We start from the raw sequence: 18,647 nt of genomic DNA, 5'->3' as shown, positions 1-18,647 counted from the left end.
AAAATTAAAAAAAAGTCAAAGAAACACCCCAAACGTGTGGAATTTTTATCCGCTGCTGTAACTGTAACGCTGTTATACGCATCGTACGGTGTAGCAGCGATCAAATGTGTACAACAGGTCCGATTGTGCACACATGGCCGCCGTTGTGCCGCACGATGCGCACAACAGCGCTGCAGTTACAGCAGCGGACAAACGTGTGAAGTCTCTATTGCGCGCTCTCTCTCTCTCTCCCTCACGCGAACTGAACATCTTCAAACTTCCCAGTTCCCACCCGTTTTATTCAGTGTCTTTGATTCTCCGCACTCCGCAGCTCTCATCAAATGGTGCTGAGCTCTTGAAACCCTAATTGGTCTCCATCCATGTCTCTATCATGCGACGGTACTGATGCATTGGTCGGCTGTTGCAGATGCTTTTCCGGCGACAATGGTAGTTTTTACGGCGAGAGCCGCAATGCATTGGACGAACAAAGTTGTCCTCATTGTGGGAAATCTGGCCCTTCGTCATCTTCTTATTGTTCGTTTCTTAGCTCTGATTTGAGATATGACAAGGACTGGGAGAAGTTACGGAGATGCATTGTCGCTGCCACCAAGGGTTTCACCATTGGTGCGGGTTTAAAAGGTGGCCTCGCGGCCTTCTCGATCCTCGCTCGGTTGAGGAGAGGAAGGTCCTTTTCAATCTCCAGGTGACTTAAAAGAGTTTCTGGAATTGATCTTTGGTTCAGACTCAGTGGGGGTGATTTTGATTGTGATTTTGATTTCCCTCGGTTTCAGAAAGGCTGGAGCGGTTCCGAATAGCGAGGCGATTGTTATAGCCATTAAGGAGACTATCAGATACGGCCTCTTCCTCGGCACCTTTGCGGGTACATTTGTTTCTGTAGATGAGTGCATAGCTGCTTTGGGAGGACACCGTAGGCATGTAACAATTCTTATTCTTCATCTCATTCTGGATCATAATTTCAACAGCATAATTATGATTTGTTGTGTGATTAAAATTTTTGGAAGAAAAACGAAATTTGCGTTTGAGGTGCTCACCGTACTTATATCTCAATCTGGATCAGGACGGCAAGGTGGAGGGCACTGTTGGCTGGGCTTATTGCTGGGCCTTCGATGCTTTTGACTGGACCAAATACACAGCACACAAGCTTGGCCATATACATTCTTATGCGAGCTGCTGTACTAGCTTCCAGGTGTGGGATAAAGAGCAAACGATTTGGACGCATTTGTAAACCTTTGACATGGGCGCATGGCGACATTTTCCTAATGTGCCTCTCCTCTTCCCAAATTTTGTATGTATCCTTCTGCAAAAACCACATCTGGTTTAATAATAGGGCGTGGTCAGTAGTATCTGAATTTCAATTTGTTGTTATTATTATTTTTTTAAAAATTTCAATTGCAATTAGTTTCATATTGAAAGTTTCTATCCTTGTTTACTTGATCTTTAAAGGAGGTGAATATTATATTCATCCCTTTGACAAACCGTAATTCTAAATATTGTTTTAAAATGGAGAGTTTTCCTGTTATCATGATCTCCTTGGAACTTTCATCACACCAACGAGCGACTTTGGTAGCATCTACACTGTTGAAAATAATTGTCTTTAGTCTTTACTAGAGTTTAGCTATGAAACTCAGGACCTTTTGGTGGATTTACACCATTGTTCTAATTCTCACTGAAATCTCGGCGAGATCTCTAATATATCAAGAATCTCAAGCTCCTCGAGACGAGATTACATACAAAACTTAAAACCTGCAGTGTTTCGAAAATTTTGGTCGAAATTTTGGCGAAATCTCGAATATCTCAACCTGCTTGAGAAGAAATCACTCTTGTTTATTCTCGAACACTATGATGTGACATTCATATGTCATGCAGACGGAAGACAATGCACGTCGGTTCCATCGGACCATGAGTGGACTTGATCTAGAACGTCATAGTTCATATCAATAGACAGTCACAGACTCACAATATTGTATTGTTGGGAAATGGAAGATTATGGTGTCTATGACATATGTATTGTTCACTGTACTTGGGTGTCTATTTAATATGCATTGTCCACTGTACTTTGTAGATTTTACTTTAAGTCCTTAACTATTTCTTAAATAAATATTTAATATTATGTGTCTTCATCCATTATTGCATAATTTAGTTGTTTTATTTGCCCATTATGTCTCATAGCACTCAAACAATGTTTATAGACAAATATTACATAAGGATTCGACGTTTACTGCCAACCAAGGGTGCAAATCCAAAGCACAAAATTGGGTGTTTTTTTAACAATTTGAAGATTTAAATATGTTTATTAACCCTAAAACAAGCTTCTCTTAAAGTTTCGGAGCCAACTATGGCCATTTGCCCACTGAAACAAAAAAAAAAATTTGTTGTCTCATTGAGATCTCGAGAATCTCGACCTGGTCGAGACACCTCCTTGAGACGAGTTCTTGAACCTTGATTTACACTATAGGTCAGGAATGTTGTTAATGTTAATGCAACCGGATTATCCAATTGTTGAGAAATGAAACCAAGCAATCAAACATACCCTAGGAGCAGATTGCTCTCTTTGGATTATGTGGGGGGCCAAATTAAGAGGGAAAAAGTGAAGTCATCAAATTCTGGGCAGATCATTGGTGTGGAAAATTTTCTCAAGCTTGAATTTCCTGGTTATGTACTACTTCACTGCTTCCAAGGTAGTCATAATAGAGGAGAGTTATATATTGATTGGGCTTGTAGTGGTATGGAACACATTTTACCACAATCTTATTGGCTTGGAGACATGGATTCTGTGAGCAAGATGAGTTTCACTTTAATCTGTCCAGATCTTATTGGCGAAGCTGGAATTTTACTGGGGGATTCGCGATGAAATTTTATTATTTATATGCGCATCATCATAATAATCAGGGAGAGCTTCTTAATTTTCCAGAAATTTGTTGAAGACTAAAAGCCCAGGAAGGTGATGCTTTTCAATTTTTAGGTTGGCCAAAGATATAATTTTAACGAATGATCAGTTTTTCAACAGAAGATGGGGCATTCAGAACCCTTCTGGCTTCTGTGAGAATAGCACTGAATCAGTGAGCCACCTCCTTTTCAGGTGCTGTTTGCTTGGAGTGTGGACATTTCGTATAGCAGCCTTTCACCACAGTTTGCTTGCCCTTCCAGTCTTGAGGTGCTCTTGACTGGCTGGAAAGTAAGGGGTTAGGACTGGAACACAGGTAAATATGAAAGATCTGTTCCGATTGCAAATTTGTGGATACTTGGAAGGTGAGAAACTAGAGGGATTCTGAAAATTCTAAGATTCTGCTGATGAAGTCACTAGGAAAGTATTGCCAGTGATTGAGTTCTCCCCATGCCACTTTCTGGAGCATTAAGTGCACTGTGGTTGGAAGTGGTCCATTATCACTGCTGAGTGATTTATCTTTTCAGTTAATGTAATCTACTTTTATCGATTGTGTGTATTTTGGGATCTTGTCTTGTATGTAATTAGCTGTTTCTTTGGTGAGTTTCTTATCCCCTCGTTCTTCACTTTTAATATTACTTAGTTTGTTGACTTTGTCCCCCCCCAAAAAAAAAAAAAAAAAAAAAAAAAAAAAAAGAGGTAAAAGGAAGAAAAAGGATGAAAACCAAGTGATGACTTAATATTGGTAGGTAACAAATAATTTCTCACTTTTTTCAGGTGCCATGTAGAGAACTAGAGAACCTAATCCTTAAGGAATAGGAGTTGAAGCAGGTTTTTGGGATGCTTATTTAATTTTTCCCCCATCCCTTTTTATCTATGGTTACATTGCACTTTCTATAGTGTTGTTTGGAATTGATACTTCTTCAAATGGAATATATGTCCAAGGCGCTGACCTAATATATCCTTAGAATTTCCATGTACTTATCTACACAAGCATTCATTCACGAGGTTGCTTGTTCAAGCTGTACTATCCACTCCAAAAAATTAATAGATAATTTACCTGATATGGTTGGAATCTTCATTCACAGTTATACATGTTTCCCTAGTTGCCACTGCATAATGATAGAGCTTCATTGGGGTGTTTGTTGGGAGGAAGAAAATCTCAACCCTAAAACCAGTTCATCTTGTATATTTCATTATTTCTGTATTCAAAATCAAAATCCATTATTTTTAAAATTTTGTTTGTGGTTCTAAATCTCTTAGAGCTGCACCAGTGACACAGACTCTTGTGGTTGATGCAAGCCTCTGCAACCTTGGAATCCAAGTGACTAGTAACTGAGAAGAGTCTGTTTTGGGAGCCATGCTTCATCAAAGCACTCATTTCATCTCCGAGGACAGATTACCCTTTACAATTCAATGAAAAAGAGAAACTTCAGAAGATAGCCTGTAGTCTCTACTGCCACTCCTAAGAGAAAGTAATGCTCACAATGTTCTTGGGTGTTGATATTTGCTTATGGTCATATGTGCCTGCTTATTATTATCTTTCTTTCTTGGAGGGCATAATAAAGAAGAAAGATTCAGGCCTTATTGGGCTCAATGTGATACTAAATTAAGAAGATCCCTGCCAGCCAATAATTTACGATAGGATTCAATTCTGTCATGAGGAGTAGGAAGTTGACAAGAACCTCTAGCTCGCAGCGTCCTCTGGAAGGTCTTCCCAAACTCAGTACAGATGGGTGCTTCCTTGGTAATCCTGGGCCTTCGGGTATTGGAGGAGTAATTAGATTGTGGTATGGAATTATAGATGGAGTGTTCTCAGGTCCTATTAGGAAAGGATAGAGCTGAGTTTATAGCTTTAAAATTTGGAATTGATCACTTGTTGAGCAAGTGCTGGCTTCGAGCTATACTGGAATAAAAAACAGCAAATGTGATTAGGTGGATGACAGGTTCAAAAGAAGCTCTTTGGCGCTATAATCATCTAATCAGGACAATCAGGCCGATGGCAACCCATTAAGGGGTAGTAAGGTCATGAATCTGCTTTGGGGATTCTATTTCGTTATGAGTAGTAGCTAGTGTCTCTTGTAACTAGATGGGGGTGTCATGTTGATCCACCTGAGGAGGGGTGTTTCGTGTTGTTGTGTCTCTATATAGTCTGTACTTTGTATTCTATGTACTATTGTGTATCTCTTTTTTACTTTCAATAAAATTGCGTTGTTTATCCCAAAAAAAAATATGGCCAATTTCAATTTTTTGCAGGTCGGCCTACATATTGAAGCAAGACAGTCTGCCTCCATCATACAAATCTTTTCTTAATAAGCATGGTGGAAAGGATTCTGTTATCTTGCAAGGGGTCAAAGAAATAGCGACCAGCATGTCATTCACCAACTTGGAGGGGATAGAGAAGTATTACAAGTCCAATGGTGTCGACATAAAGCTAGATCCTCAAATGAATGTACCATGTTCGGTATGTGCCCATAAATTTATGGTTCTTTCCTCTCCTTTCTGAAGACAGACATTCTATCTGTCTCTACAATCTTCTTGTTCGGTATGCGCCCATAAATTTATGGTTCTTTCCTCTCCTTTCTGAAGATAGACATTCTATCTGTATCTACAATCTTGTTGAAAAGATTGTCGGTGCCAATAATTTGTTTTGACATTCTTTTTTTTTGAGATGGCACCAAAAAGAATATATTTCTCTTCATCCCAGTGTTTTTTTTGCCGGCGCCAAGCCCAGATAAAGGAGGAGGGCTGGTGTGTCAAGTCGGCAGCCGGCACCAAAAAACTTTTGCCAAACCCTTTTTACATGGATCCTAGAACTTAGTCAGTGACATTCATGATCAGATCCCTTGGTGTATGCTTTCTGCCGATGATATTGTTTTAGTGCATGAAACAAAGGTAGGGATTAATGCCAAGTTGGATTATGGAGATCAACCTTGGAATCAAAGGGTTTTAACATTAGTATAACGAAAATGGAGTATATGGTGTGTAACCAAGGATGGTATAATGAGGTGGTGAAAATTGATGGGAGGGAGATTCCGCAAAGTGATAATTTTAGGTATCTGGGCTCAATCATAAATAAAGGAGAATAGAGGATGATGTTACACAACGAATTAAAATAGGATGGATGAAGTGGAAAGGTGCATCCAGAGTGTTGTGTGGTCGATATATTCCTTTAAAACTTAAATGAATTTTATAGGACAATTATACGACTAATCTATGATGTATGGTGCGGAATGTTGGGCAGTTAAGAAACATCATATAGATAAACTCTATGCAGTTGAGATGGATGTGTTGTAAAACTAGGAAGGACAAAATAAGGAATGGACGAATTAGAGCTGATTTGGGAGTAGCTTCGATACATAATAAACTATGAGAAAGTCGTTTGAGGTGGCATGGCAAAGTCGTTTGAGTCGTATGGAGGAGTGTTTTGATTGAGATTGTAAGAGCTAAAAGAGCCAAGGGTGACCTAAGATGACTCTGGGAGAAGTGATGAGGAAAAACATGCACAGCTTAGGCCTTGTATCGAGTATGACTTTGAATAGAGCTGATTGGAGGGTAAGGATCCATGTAGCCGACCCCATTTAGTTGGGAAGGCTGAGTTGAGTTGAGTTGAGTAAGGACATGCATGGCAATCAGGGCTATACCGAAAGTACTAAACATTTGTCCCTGTATGGACTCATATCACTAGCAAAGACCACCAATGATTCCTGAGATCCCTTTGACAACTTTGAACTCTATACAGAGAGACCTATTCTTATAGATAGTAACCAATATCAGTGAAGAACCAAGACACACCTCCTCTTTTATCCACAAAAAACCTTCTATTTCTGTCATTCCCTAAAACCCAATAAATAGCATGAGGCATCAGTAGCCATTCCATAGAATCCTTATGGAGAAACTGGGAACTTCCAAGAACTTTTGTCTTGATACTTATGCTTGTTAATTGTAACTGAAACCTCAAGTTTTATGTCATTTGTTTTTAATTTTGTTTCTTTATTCCTTTTGTCTCCTTTTTTATTTTGAGTTGGGGTGTAGGGGCTTATTTATGATTCACTGCAATATCAACTTTTGCTAGCATTTTCTTTTAAGTGGATTCCACAGATGCTCCTTTAATTTACTGAATCCCTTTCTTCATACTGTTGCTTAGTTATAACTACTTGTTTGGCACTTTGCATTACTAATTTGCACAGTGATTGCTTTATTTTATTAAATTTTTTTGTAGTTTTTCCCCCCAGTACTTTCCTTCGTTGGTGTTGTGAAAACTTCAACAAGTGAGATGCTATTTTTCAAATGTTATTGCAGATTATACATGGACATCAATCCTGTGCAGAACATGTCATTTCCTTTTTCGTTCAAGCCTATGGAAGAGCATTGCCGGTCTATCTTCCAGTATATTTTATTCCTGCACTAATAGTACATCGTCTAGAACTCTTAAAAAGGTAATTTTTTAATGGGTTTATAACTCTAGCACATGGTACACTCCAGTTTTTTCAATTGATGACAAGTTAAACTTATTTTGCTTTTTTGCTAAGAGATGACAAGCTAAACTGAGTTGCATGAACAATTGTTGAGAAAATTTTAAAATAAATTTATACAACAACAATAACAACAAACTCAGCCTTATCCCAACTTAATGGGGTCGACTACATGGATCCAATCAAAACAGCGTAGGGAAAACTGAGGTCTAAATAAAAAAGGGGGGAGGGGAAAGAGGTGAGAAATACAAAATGGAAAATAAAATGAAAGATGGGAAATAGAAAGAAAAGGAGGAAAAAAAAATGAAGGATGAAAGATGAAAGTAAGAGGAAAGAGGCACAACACAGCAAGTCAGGAGAATCTCAGCTAAATGGGGTTTGGTACATGGATCCTAGGCCTCCAATAGGCTCTATCTGTGGTCATATATGGTACAAGACTTAGACTATGCATGTTCTTCCTCACAACTTCTCATATGGTCATTTTAGTCCTGCCCTTAGCTCTTTTAGCTCCTTTAATCAAGATCATATCGCTCCTCCTTACTGGGGCGTCCCTAGGCCTCCGTTGAACATGACCATATCACCTTAAACGACTCTCTCAGAGCTTATCGTTGATCGGGGCAACTCCCAAGTCAGCTCTAATATGCTCATTTCTTACTTTATTCTTCTTAGTTTTTTCACACATTCATCTTAACATCCTCATCTCGGCCACACATAGCTTCTCAATATGTTACCTCTTCACTGCCCAACATTCTACTCCATACATCATAGTTGGTCGTACAACAGTCCTATAGAACTTTCTTTTAAGCTTTAAAGGAATACGTCGGTCACACAGTACTCCAGACGCGTCTCTCCACTTCATCCAACCCACTTTAGTAGATTGTGTCCTTTTTATACCTTTTTACAAATTAATTGCACAATTAAAAATAAAGTAATAAGCAATCCACAAGAGGCACAAGATTTGTAGTGGTTCGACTCAAAGAGTCTATGTGCACTCTTCTCAACACTTGAGAGAATTCTACTAGATGTTTCCTTTTAATACAATAGCTGGGAAACAAGTCAACAACACCTTTACATAATCTTGTTACAGGTGAAGAGAATCCTTTACACTCTTTTAAGGATAAGAGAATTCGTAATCTTTTAAGGATAATAGGATCCGTATAACTCTTTTAAGGATAAGAGGATCCGTGCAACTCTTTTAAGGATAAGAGGATTCTGTGCAACCACCTAAGTATGGTCTGTGATGATGCACCCTTAGTTTGATCAAGAGTTTACCCAACTCTTCAATCAACATTAAGAAACAAATCAATAAATAAAATGAATGAATGAGGAATGATATTACCTATATAGAGAAACAATTTCCCTTTGCAAAATGATATGGAGATGAATGCTCACGACAAGGGGTTTCTCGAAGGCTTCCTCTAAGTGAAGGATTAATTGCTTCAATGCAAATCTTCTATGGATTGAGTTGAATCCAAGAAAAATGTTATAATGGAGACTCTCAACTCAAATTGAATATAATAATGACCCAAAAGCTTTTTCAAAGTCTCTCGCAATAGTGGTATTCAATGCCTTGAATTCTGTGTAAAGTTTGGCTTTTAGTAGCCTATTTATAGCCAAAAGTGGTGAGAGATTTGAATATCTAACGGTCATATTTTGGCTGTACCGGTTGACCTGTTCCTGAACCGGTCAGACCGGTTGGACTAGCCGTTACAAAAATATAGCCGTTGGGGATCCGACTTGACATCGGATGGACATTTTCCAGCCGGTTGGGGCAACGGGTTTGACTGGTTCCCAACCTCTGTCAACCCGGTAGGAACCAGTGTATTCTGGTTCTAATCGGTCAGACCGGTTGTGTTGTTTTGGCCTGATTTTGTCATTTTTGAAATGGGTCTTTTTGGGGCTTTTGCACCAACAGTTTTAGATTTATTTTAAGTGTTTTCAAGGGTCCTTGGACTATGTCTAAGTAATGTCCATATATGCATGCATGCAATGCAAGTATGTGTGTAACTATTCAAGAAATGATTTTTTTTTTGTGAACACGAGCATGTCTTGAGTCTTGAGCATGTCCTTCCTTGAGACTTTGCCTTGTCTAGTACTTGAGACTTTGTCTTGTCTTGAAATGTCTTGAAAATTTTGTCTTGAGACTTTGCTTTGTTCTTGACTTGACTTACTTGAGAAGCTTGTCTTGTCTTGAGATGCTTGACTTGTCTTGTCTTCACAGTCTTGGTTCATCTTCAAGTCTTGTTGCTTTAAATAATGTAGTATAAGTGACTACAAAGCTTCACATTAAATGTTAAAACATTCAAGTGATTTTTATCCTCAAAACTGAATTGTTAACAACTTGGGAATGTGAGATTTATGATTGGGCAATTTCCCAACAGTTTAAAGTCTCCCTGAATAAGAATTTCACGTTCTTCCTTTCTAGAAGGGAGGCTTGCCGACCTATTGATTGCAGCCTTCTCCAGACCTCCAGCGAAATGAAACTCTATTTTTTAATTGTTCAGCTATATATTCTACAAAAACATTAGGTTGGGAAATAAATTTTTTAGACATCAAAACAAAAGATTATTTTACCGCTCTTTTGGTTTTTAGTGATGTTTTGGTATAATGCGATTTATAGAATTTTTAGATTTGAGAAAACCCCCAGCATTTGAAAGTTGAAAATTTCATCTACCGCCGAAAATAAGTTTTTGTTTTGAACAGGGGGGTTGATTTTTAACTATTTTTATTGGATTCAAATAGGGGGGTTATTTGCTAATTTATGAATAATATCTTAACTAAATGAAATAACAAGTATAAAAACATTTACTTAAATGATATTTGGCATAAATAAGTGCCAAAGCTGGTTCGATACCAATAAAACCAGCGCTTTGCATTAAGGCGACAATCGCCTAGACCCCAAAAACACCTCCTAAACACCAAGGCGTTGCCTAGGCGACGCCTTGACAGCTATGACCAGCACTACTATGGAGCTGAAATTTGGGCAGTAAAGAAATCACATATAATTAAAATCAGTGTATCCAAGGAGAATGTTAAGATGAATGAATTGTGAAACTTGAAAAGTAAAATTAGGAATGAACATATTATAGGTAATCTAGGAGTAGCTCCGGGATATGATAAATTGAAAGAAAGTCGTTGAGGTGGTGTATTTAGTGCAACAAAAATCTTTCAATTTGCAATAAGGAGTTGTATGATTCGGATTAAAGATTATAAAAACCCACGTGCAGGCCTAAAATGACTTTAGGAGAAATAAAAAAAGGCATGAATGAGTAGGGATGACGACAAATATTGTTCTAAATAAAGTTGAACGCAAAACAAGATCCGATAGCCAAGCCTATTTAATTGGTATGGGGTTTAGTTGAGTTGAGTTGCATCCTAAGTTATTTTCTATTATTGACAGGTTTGCTGTTATTCTGTAGCTCTTTCCATCAAATCTTCTGTCTTTATCTTTTCTCTTTCTCTGTTTCCCTCTTCTCACAGTTCCTTCTTTACATAAACTTCAATAACCACTGTTTTTTCCAATTCTTAAAGCTTGTGCTTGCGTCTATATTTTATTCTCTAGAGTTCTTAAATGGGTGAAAGAATCCTTAAGATTGATTATCTGTTGGTAGCTTCTAGATTCATTCTTTGGGGTCTGAATTTCTTATGCCTATTATTCCAATTATTTCTCTGTCAACCTGGCTTTCTTTGACAATTAAATTGCTGATTTGCTTTTCTTCCCAATTCTCTACTGTGCTATTCAAGTTTCTGAATGGAACTGTATCTCTGGACAATCTTTTGGAAATTCTAACATCTAAGCCATTTTGGACGAATCGGTTGGGTACAGCAGGCTGCTTAGGCTCCCCTTTGAACAGTTTCGTGAAGCATTTGCTGACACTTTTCACATAGTATTTGTATGGCTCTTTGGTGACATAACCATAGGAAACAATTTAGTTAATGCTTTACTTCTCCCTGTTGATTATTTCATCTTGAATTTTGTGAACCCATTTTCCTGGTACTTTTTATATTATTTTCTTCCATTCTGTTCTAAATTTTGATGGGTACAGAAAGAATACAGGGCATGCCATTTCTTCATGTTTTTGAAAATCAGGATTTGATGATCTGCAATTGGAATGGTTTCTGCTGAATTTTTTAGTTGCCTTATCTTTAAATATGCACGTATTCGTGGTGAGCATTGTGCAGGCCCTCTACAATTTTGGGCAAGGGTCTCCTCGGCACTGCAAGATCAAGCTTGTTTCTCTCTGCATATTGTACATCTGCCTGGTATGGCATTTCATTTTCCTTTTCACATGCACTGTTATGGTACAGGAAGGGATTTGCATTAGGTGGTTAATGCATCACTGAAATATACATTGAACAGAACTCATAGTTCGAGAACTCGTGAGATCTCGCCGAGGTCTCGCCGAGTTTCTCGGTTTTTGGAAAAGCCGAGACGAGACTGCCTACGAGTCTCAAAAGTGCAATATCTCGGCGAGATCTCAGTTTCGACCCATTATTTTAACCCACCTAACACTTAAATACCTTACCTAATTGGACAAAACTCGACATATCTTGGCGAGATCTCGGATCTCGGGTTGACCCAAAGTTGAGGCTTCGAGTTGAAAAAAAAAATATGCACCAACTCGGCGAAATCTCGGCAAGATCTCGACTCGTCTCGGTTTTTCCAAGAGTCGAGTTGGTACCGAGACCCGAGTTTAAGTACCTTGACAGAACTTTATTAATTATGCTTGTAGAGAAACTGATAAATTGATGGATTTGCATTTGGCTTTTATTTTAGTAGAAATAACCCATAGGGTTAGGCTACATACGTGTTGAGTCTTTGGTTCAATGAGTTTTCTTTGCAATAGGCCACTTTAATGGCTCTAAAATATGGATAGGAGGTAGGAATACAGGAGTTACTTTATTAGTTAGTCTAGTTATAGCCCTATTTCTTCATTGCTCGTTGTTATTAAAGTGTTTTAGTTAGGCTGGAATAGGTCTGTAAGAGTCCAGCCTTTTTAAGTTTTTTATTTTTATTTTTGTCCCCTTGGTTTATTTGGAGTTTTTGTAGCAGTAAACTATCTCCATAGCAAGCTATTGGCTGGAGGAGTTTTAGGCTTAGTTTGAGTCCTGCTTAGAGTTTTTTTTATTTAAACAAATGTAAGGTCTATGCCCTTCCCACGAATTTTGATGAATTAATGAAAGGCTTTTGCTTTGTTTTGGTCTGTGGATTCAAGTGTGTTGATCCTTGTATATTTAAGAGTGTCTAACAGATGTGAGATTCTGATCTAGATCTGAGAGAAGATCTTCTGGTGATGGGCATAAGAAAGAGAAATAGCCCTGCTGGTACATATACCACAGGTATGAAGAACCAGTGAAGAGAGAGATGCCACATATATATATATATATATATATATATATATATATATAGAGAGAGAGAGAGAGAGAGAGAGAGAGAGAGAAAACCCAATTAGGGGGGGGGGGGGAGACGAGAGAGAGGCACCAACCTCACTTATCCAATAACTAATCCAATTTCATTCTTCAATTAGTGAAGAGGGCTGTTAGGCCTTTACATATATATAACACTGACTCAATCTAAATAAAAAAGAGAAATCTAAATTGCCTAAAACTCTCCAACTTCAAGCTATCTTGGGGAGTCTCTAGTTGAGTCAACACTTTAATAATAAAAGAAGTAAGGACTAATTGAAAAAGGAAACTACTCCTTATGGTACCCACAATTGTGTGCATATAAGATTCCTTAAATCTTCAAATGGGCCCCACATAACACTAACAATTTACTAAATTTATCTAGTCTAATCGTGGGATGATTTAGGACTGTTGTAATTTGGGTTCAAGGGTGTTTTAGTCTTTGAGGGTATTTCTGTTCTTGTACCTATTCTATAATGTTCTTTTCGTTATTATAAATAAAGGTGGGGCTGATGTCTAAGGACATAAGGCATTATTCTGAAATTCCACATGGTATCAGAGCTAGGATCCACATTGGGATCCTAACCCAAATCCCCTCCATCACGAAACCCTAGAACATCCTCTCTCTCTCTCTCGGTTTCAGTACTGCCAGCCACCACCGTTGCCTCTCTCTCCCGCTCTCAGTTTTAGCGCCACTAGCGCCGCCCTCCTCTCGTGCCTCCACCGCACGCCGTCGCTCCTCCTTCACCCTTGGTGGTGAATTATCTCCCACCAAGGGACTTTCCCCGTGCAATGATCTAAATCCCCTCTTTCGATCGGGATTGGTTGATGGTTTCTCTGGGATCCTTCGTACAATGTTGATGATATTTTTGTGAACTTGATTTTACCAACACCGATGGAGTCTGATATATCCACCGCATCTACTGGACAGGAAGGATTTAGTCAGCATGATTTTCCTTCGCTCCCGCTTAGCTCCATCAAATTAGATGGGAGCAATTATTTGATGTGATCATGTTCTTGTTACTGGTTCTGTGGCTATTCAGACTACCTTACATGGGAATCCATTAAGCCTTCGACTGCTGGTTCTGCTCAAGACAAATGGGTTACGTCCAACTATCTTGTTATATCATATCTCATCAACTCCTTGGATCCCACCATAGCCAGGGGCTATCTTCTTCTAGACACTATTGCTAAGATCTGGAAGACAGCCAAAGACACTTCTTCTCAGGTTGGTAATGCTGCCCAGTGCTGTGAACTCCGGAAAAATAATTCATGAGACCAAACAACAGGAATTGTCAGTATCCTAGTATTATTCAACTCTGCGTAGTATGTGGCAAGAGTTGGATTTCTATGGGTCTTTTACTGCTACCTGTGACACTGATGCAATTGCATTAAAAAAGGGGAAGACAATCTACGTGTCTTTGATTTTCTTGCTGGTCTCAATATTGAGTTTGATCAGATTCAGGCTCATGTCCTGAATTGTGATCCTTTTCCATCACTTGAGCAAGCTTATGCCATGGTGTAGTTAGAAGATGGTTGTCGCAATGCCATTGTTCTTCGTATGACTCAGGAGCGATCAGCCCTATACTTTGGCACATGCAATTCATCTTGTGGAGGTCTCACTCGTGGTACTGGTGATCGCCCTACATTTGACAGAGTACTAGTGAAGTGTTGTTATTGTGGAAAGGAATAACACACTAGAGACAAGTGTTGGAAACTGCATGGCTGACCTACTGATACTCGTGGTTGTGGACAGGGTCATTCTCCTTCAGCCGCTGCTCATCACACTGTATCTGATGATACCACTACTGATTCATCTTTCATAGGAGGAGCTACAGACTCTGTGTCGTCTGATGACCAGGTTAGACTCATCCTCTTCGCCAGCAGCATCTGCAGCTTCCACCACATCCTTGCTAGTGACATTTGATCCATCTCCTTCTTCCCATTTAGGTATTTCTTTTGGTGGCCAGTGTGCCTTGGTTGTATCCGTTCCTTGGATAATCAACTCAGGTGTCACTGATCATATGACTGGATCTTCCAATCATTTTTTTTCAGTATTTTCCTTTGTCAAGTAAGAGTAAAGTTAGTGTGGCTGATGGTTCCCTCTCCACTGTTTTTGGAAAGGGCTCCATCAAGTGCTCTTCTTCATTTTCTCTTTCCTCTGTCTTACTTGTTCCTAAATTCTTTACTAATTTTCTCTCTATTAGTAGCCTTACAAGGGACTTAAATTGCAAAGTAACTTTTTTCCCTCATTATTATCTTTTTCAAGACATGGAGACGGGTCGTACGATTGGCAATGGTAAGGTGGTTGGTGGTCTCTACTTGCTTGATAATTTTCCATTAGCTTTGGCCACTCAAGCTTCTCACCCTGGCTCGTCTACATCTACATTGTCAGAATTACATCGGTGGCATCGCCGGTTGGGTCACCCTCCTCTAGGCATTTTATCTACTTTGTTTCAAAATTTAATTATAAAGTGTAATCCAAACAGCTTTTTTTGTGATGCTTGCATTTTTGCAAAGCAGAATTGAGCTCTCTATCCTATCTTAGATAATAGAAGTTTAATTCCTTTTGGTTTGATACATTTTGATGTGTGGGGCCCTACCCATTGTGTGTCTACATTTGGTTACCGGTGGTTTGTCACCTTTATTGACTGTTTTAATCAGACTACTTGGATCTACCTTATGAGCCAGAAGAGCGACGTGTTCTCTTGTTTTCAATTGTTCCATAAGATGATTCAGACTCAATTCGACGCCAAGATAAAAATTCTTCGTACTGATAATGGGAAAGAATACATTGATGGATCTCTTCAGTCCTACCTGACTGCTCATGGGATTATTCACCAGACTAGTTGTGTTGACACTCCAGCTCAGAACGGCATGGCTGAACACAAGAATCGTCATCTCTTGGAAGTGGCCAGATCTCTTATGTTTGTCATGTCTGTACCTCCCCAATTTTGGGGTGATGCAGTGCTTTTGGCAGCCTACCTAATCAATCGGATGCCCTCTTGTGTCTTGGCATCTTGCTGCCCCTTAAGGTGTTATTGGGATGTTCTTCTTTTGTTGCGGCCCCTAGAATTTTTGCGTGTGTGGTATTTGCTTGTAATCATCTTGTGCGTGGAAAATTTGATCCAAAGGGGCTCCGCCGTATTTTTTTGGGCTATTCGGCTACCCAAAAGGGATATAAATGTTATTGAAGATGTTTGACACTATGGATGTAGTCTTCCACAAGTCAGAAGCTTATTTTCCTTATACTGCACCTCTTTAGGGGGAGTCTACAAGTGAAGATGTACCCTTAATTGCTTCATTGGATATTCCTACCGTGGAAGATTCTTCTGTTGACTCACTTTCTCCCTCCTTCCATTCCTTTATTTCTTTGTTGTCATTTGTTTCCATTCGTAACAACTGGTAGGAAGCACTAGCTAATTCAAGGTGGAAAGAAGCAATGAATGAAGAGATAAGGGCTCTTGGGAAGAATGACAAGTGGGATCTGGTGCACCTTCTTCCAAGAAAGAAACCTGTAGGCTGATCAAAAAGACAAGTGACCATATTACAGTCTTGATCGTCTATATAGATGACATTGTAATCACTTGGAGTGATGTTGATGAAATATCTAGACTAAAGACCTATTTGTGGACAGAGTTCGAGATCAAGGACCTGGGTAAGCTAAGGTATTTTCTTGGGATCAAGGTTGCTCATTCAGCTCAATGTATCTTCTTCTCTCAACGGAAGTATACTCTTGATCTCTTATCAGACACATTGATGCTGGGGTGTAAATCTGTAGATAGTCCGCTAGAGCCTAACTCTAATCTCAAGAACAAGGATGGGGAACCAGTTGTTAAAGGAAGTTATCAAAGGTTTGTTGGAAGACTGATATACCTATCCCACACACGACTTGACATAGCTTTTGCTGTTAGTGTGGTTAGTCAGTATATGCATGATCCTTACTCAACTCATCTAGAGGCAACATCATAGTTATCAAGGCGTCCAGGTGGGTGTCTTGCCGCCTTGTTGGTGTCGCCTTGATTTTAGACCCTCTCCAATGCCATGATCGCCTTGCCGCCTTGATAACTATGGGTAGCATATAGAATTTTGAGATAATTGAAGTTTGCTCCTGGAAAAGGAGTTCTTTTATCTCCTCATTGCTACTTGCGTGTTGAGGCTTTTACTGATGCAGATTGGGCAGGATGTCCAAATGATAAAAGATCTACATCAGGTTATTGCACATATGTTGGAGGCAACCTTGTCACTTGGCGGAGCAAGAAGCAAGCTGTAGTTGCTCGCTCTAGTGCAAAAGTTGAGTTTCGGGCTATGGCCCATGGCATATGTGAACATCTTTGGCTCCAGTGTCTTCTTCAAGATTTATGTATCCCTGTTGAGCTGCCTATGCGCCTATACTGTGACAGCAAATCAGCAATCAACATTGCGCACAATCCAGTTCAACATGATTACACTAAGCACATTGAGATCGATCGTCACTTCATCGAGGAGAAGCTAGAACAAGGAGTAATTTGTGTTCCATTTGTTCAATCTAATGCCCAGTTAGCTGATGTTTTCATTTAACGGGCGTAGTAGTAAAATTTGTGTTCCTATTGTTAGAAAGTTGGGCATGTTTGATATTTATGCACCAACTTGAGGGGGAGTGTTGTAATTTGGGTTCATGTTTTAGTTTTTGAGGGTATTTCTGTCCTTGTACCTATTCTAGAATGTTCTCTTCGTTATTATAAATAAAGGTGGGCTAATGTCTGCGAACATAAACCATTATTCCAAAATTCCACAAGGACTTTACTCTCTCTTTTTTTTTTTTTTAAATTTATTATTCAGTTGTTAGGATAAGTTTAGTAAGTTGTTAGTGTCTTGTGAGGTCCATTCGTAGATTTAAGGAACCTTATATGCACACAATCGTGGGTACCATAAGGATTAGTTTCCTTTCTCAATTAGTCTTTACTTCTTTTATTATTAAAGTGTTGGATCAACTAGGGACTCCCCAAGATAGCTTGCGGTTGGAGAGTTTTAGGCAATTTATTGGTTGGAGTAGTTTTATTTGAATTGAGCTAGTTATGTAAATATGTAAAGGCTTAACAGCCCTCTTTACGATTAAAAAAAAAAATTTGGTTTAGTTTATTGCATAGTGAGGTCGGTGCCCAAACCAGTCCTGCCTTACCTCCATAGCAAGCTATTGGTTGGAGGAGTTTTAGGCTTAGTTGGAGTCTTGTTTAGAGTCTTTTATTTAAACAAATGTAAGGGAAATGTCCTACCCACGAATTTTGATTAATTACTGAAAAGATTTTTCTTTGTTTTGCTCTGTGGATTCAAGAGTGTCTAACTGCTGTGAGTTTCAATAGTTAACCATAGTGCGTTTCCAGGTTGGGGTACTGCTGGGATTCCAACCCTACAGATCAGGTGGATTCTTGATCTTATCTTTCTTTTATTTCTTTTCTTCTTCTTCAATAGAAATCAGGTCAGATTCTTCTAAACTTCTCTCCTGTGATTTATATTTCTGTTATTCAATTTCAGTTCCAGATTTTAGGTTAGTTCAACTCATAGTTATTGAGTTATCATTGAATTATCTCTGCCGATTTCATGCTATCGGTTTGCATTACAGGTACTTTTCCATATTCTGTTTATTCTCATATTTCAAATCAATTTCAGACTTCCTAATTACTGTCAACTTCTTTAAAATCTTTGTTTTTCCAATTTGACTTTTCAGATCTGATTTCAGAAAATTGTTAAGGTTTCAGTCTATTATGTATCCATTAAATCAGATCAAGATCAGATATTCTGTTTTGAATATCAAAATCTCTGTATCGGATTCTGTTCTCTGACCGAATTTTCAATTTTCTACTTCAAGTTGGCTTATTCAGTTACTTAAAATCTGACCATCA

The 18,647-nt window shown here is 38.8% G+C and overlaps 2 protein-coding genes across 5 annotated transcripts in view; one reads left to right on the top strand and one right to left on the bottom strand.

Moving 5' to 3' along the window:
- Nucleotides 1-325: 325 nt before the first annotated feature.
- The window catches only part of LOC122667310, a 21,900-nt gene continuing 3,578 nt past the window's right edge, over nucleotides 326-18,647 (top strand). Inside the window, exons 1-6 of one of the 4 annotated variants that reach the window (XM_043863565.1) lie at nucleotides 326-682; nucleotides 771-911; nucleotides 1,058-1,285; nucleotides 5,141-5,348; nucleotides 7,187-7,323; nucleotides 11,542-11,622. In XM_043863565.1, coding sequence (XP_043719500.1) covers nucleotides 360-682; nucleotides 771-911; nucleotides 1,058-1,285; nucleotides 5,141-5,348; nucleotides 7,187-7,323; nucleotides 11,542-11,622 — 1,118 coding nt within the window. In that variant the 5' untranslated portion in view covers nucleotides 326-359. Of the gene's footprint in view, nucleotides 683-765; nucleotides 916-1,057; nucleotides 1,286-5,140; nucleotides 5,349-7,186; nucleotides 7,324-11,541; nucleotides 11,623-18,647 lie in introns of those variants that run through there. The other 3 variants (XM_043863566.1, XM_043863567.1, XM_043863568.1) reach the window with 3 other exon arrangements.
- Nucleotides 14,817-18,647, bottom strand: part of LOC122667336 (probable LRR receptor-like serine/threonine-protein kinase At3g47570) — a 24,693-nt gene continuing 20,862 nt past the window's right edge. The window contains exon 5 of the mRNA XM_043863592.1: nucleotides 14,817-14,827. The gene's annotated coding sequence lies outside the window, so the exon portion shown is untranslated. The remainder of the gene's footprint in view (nucleotides 14,828-18,647) is intronic.

This window comes from Telopea speciosissima, chromosome 7, assembly GCF_018873765.1.
Source record: "Telopea speciosissima isolate NSW1024214 ecotype Mountain lineage chromosome 7, Tspe_v1, whole genome shotgun sequence".
Taxonomy (NCBI): domain Eukaryota; kingdom Viridiplantae; phylum Streptophyta; class Magnoliopsida; order Proteales; family Proteaceae; genus Telopea; species Telopea speciosissima.
This window is presented reverse-complemented; position numbering and strand designations above follow the sequence as displayed.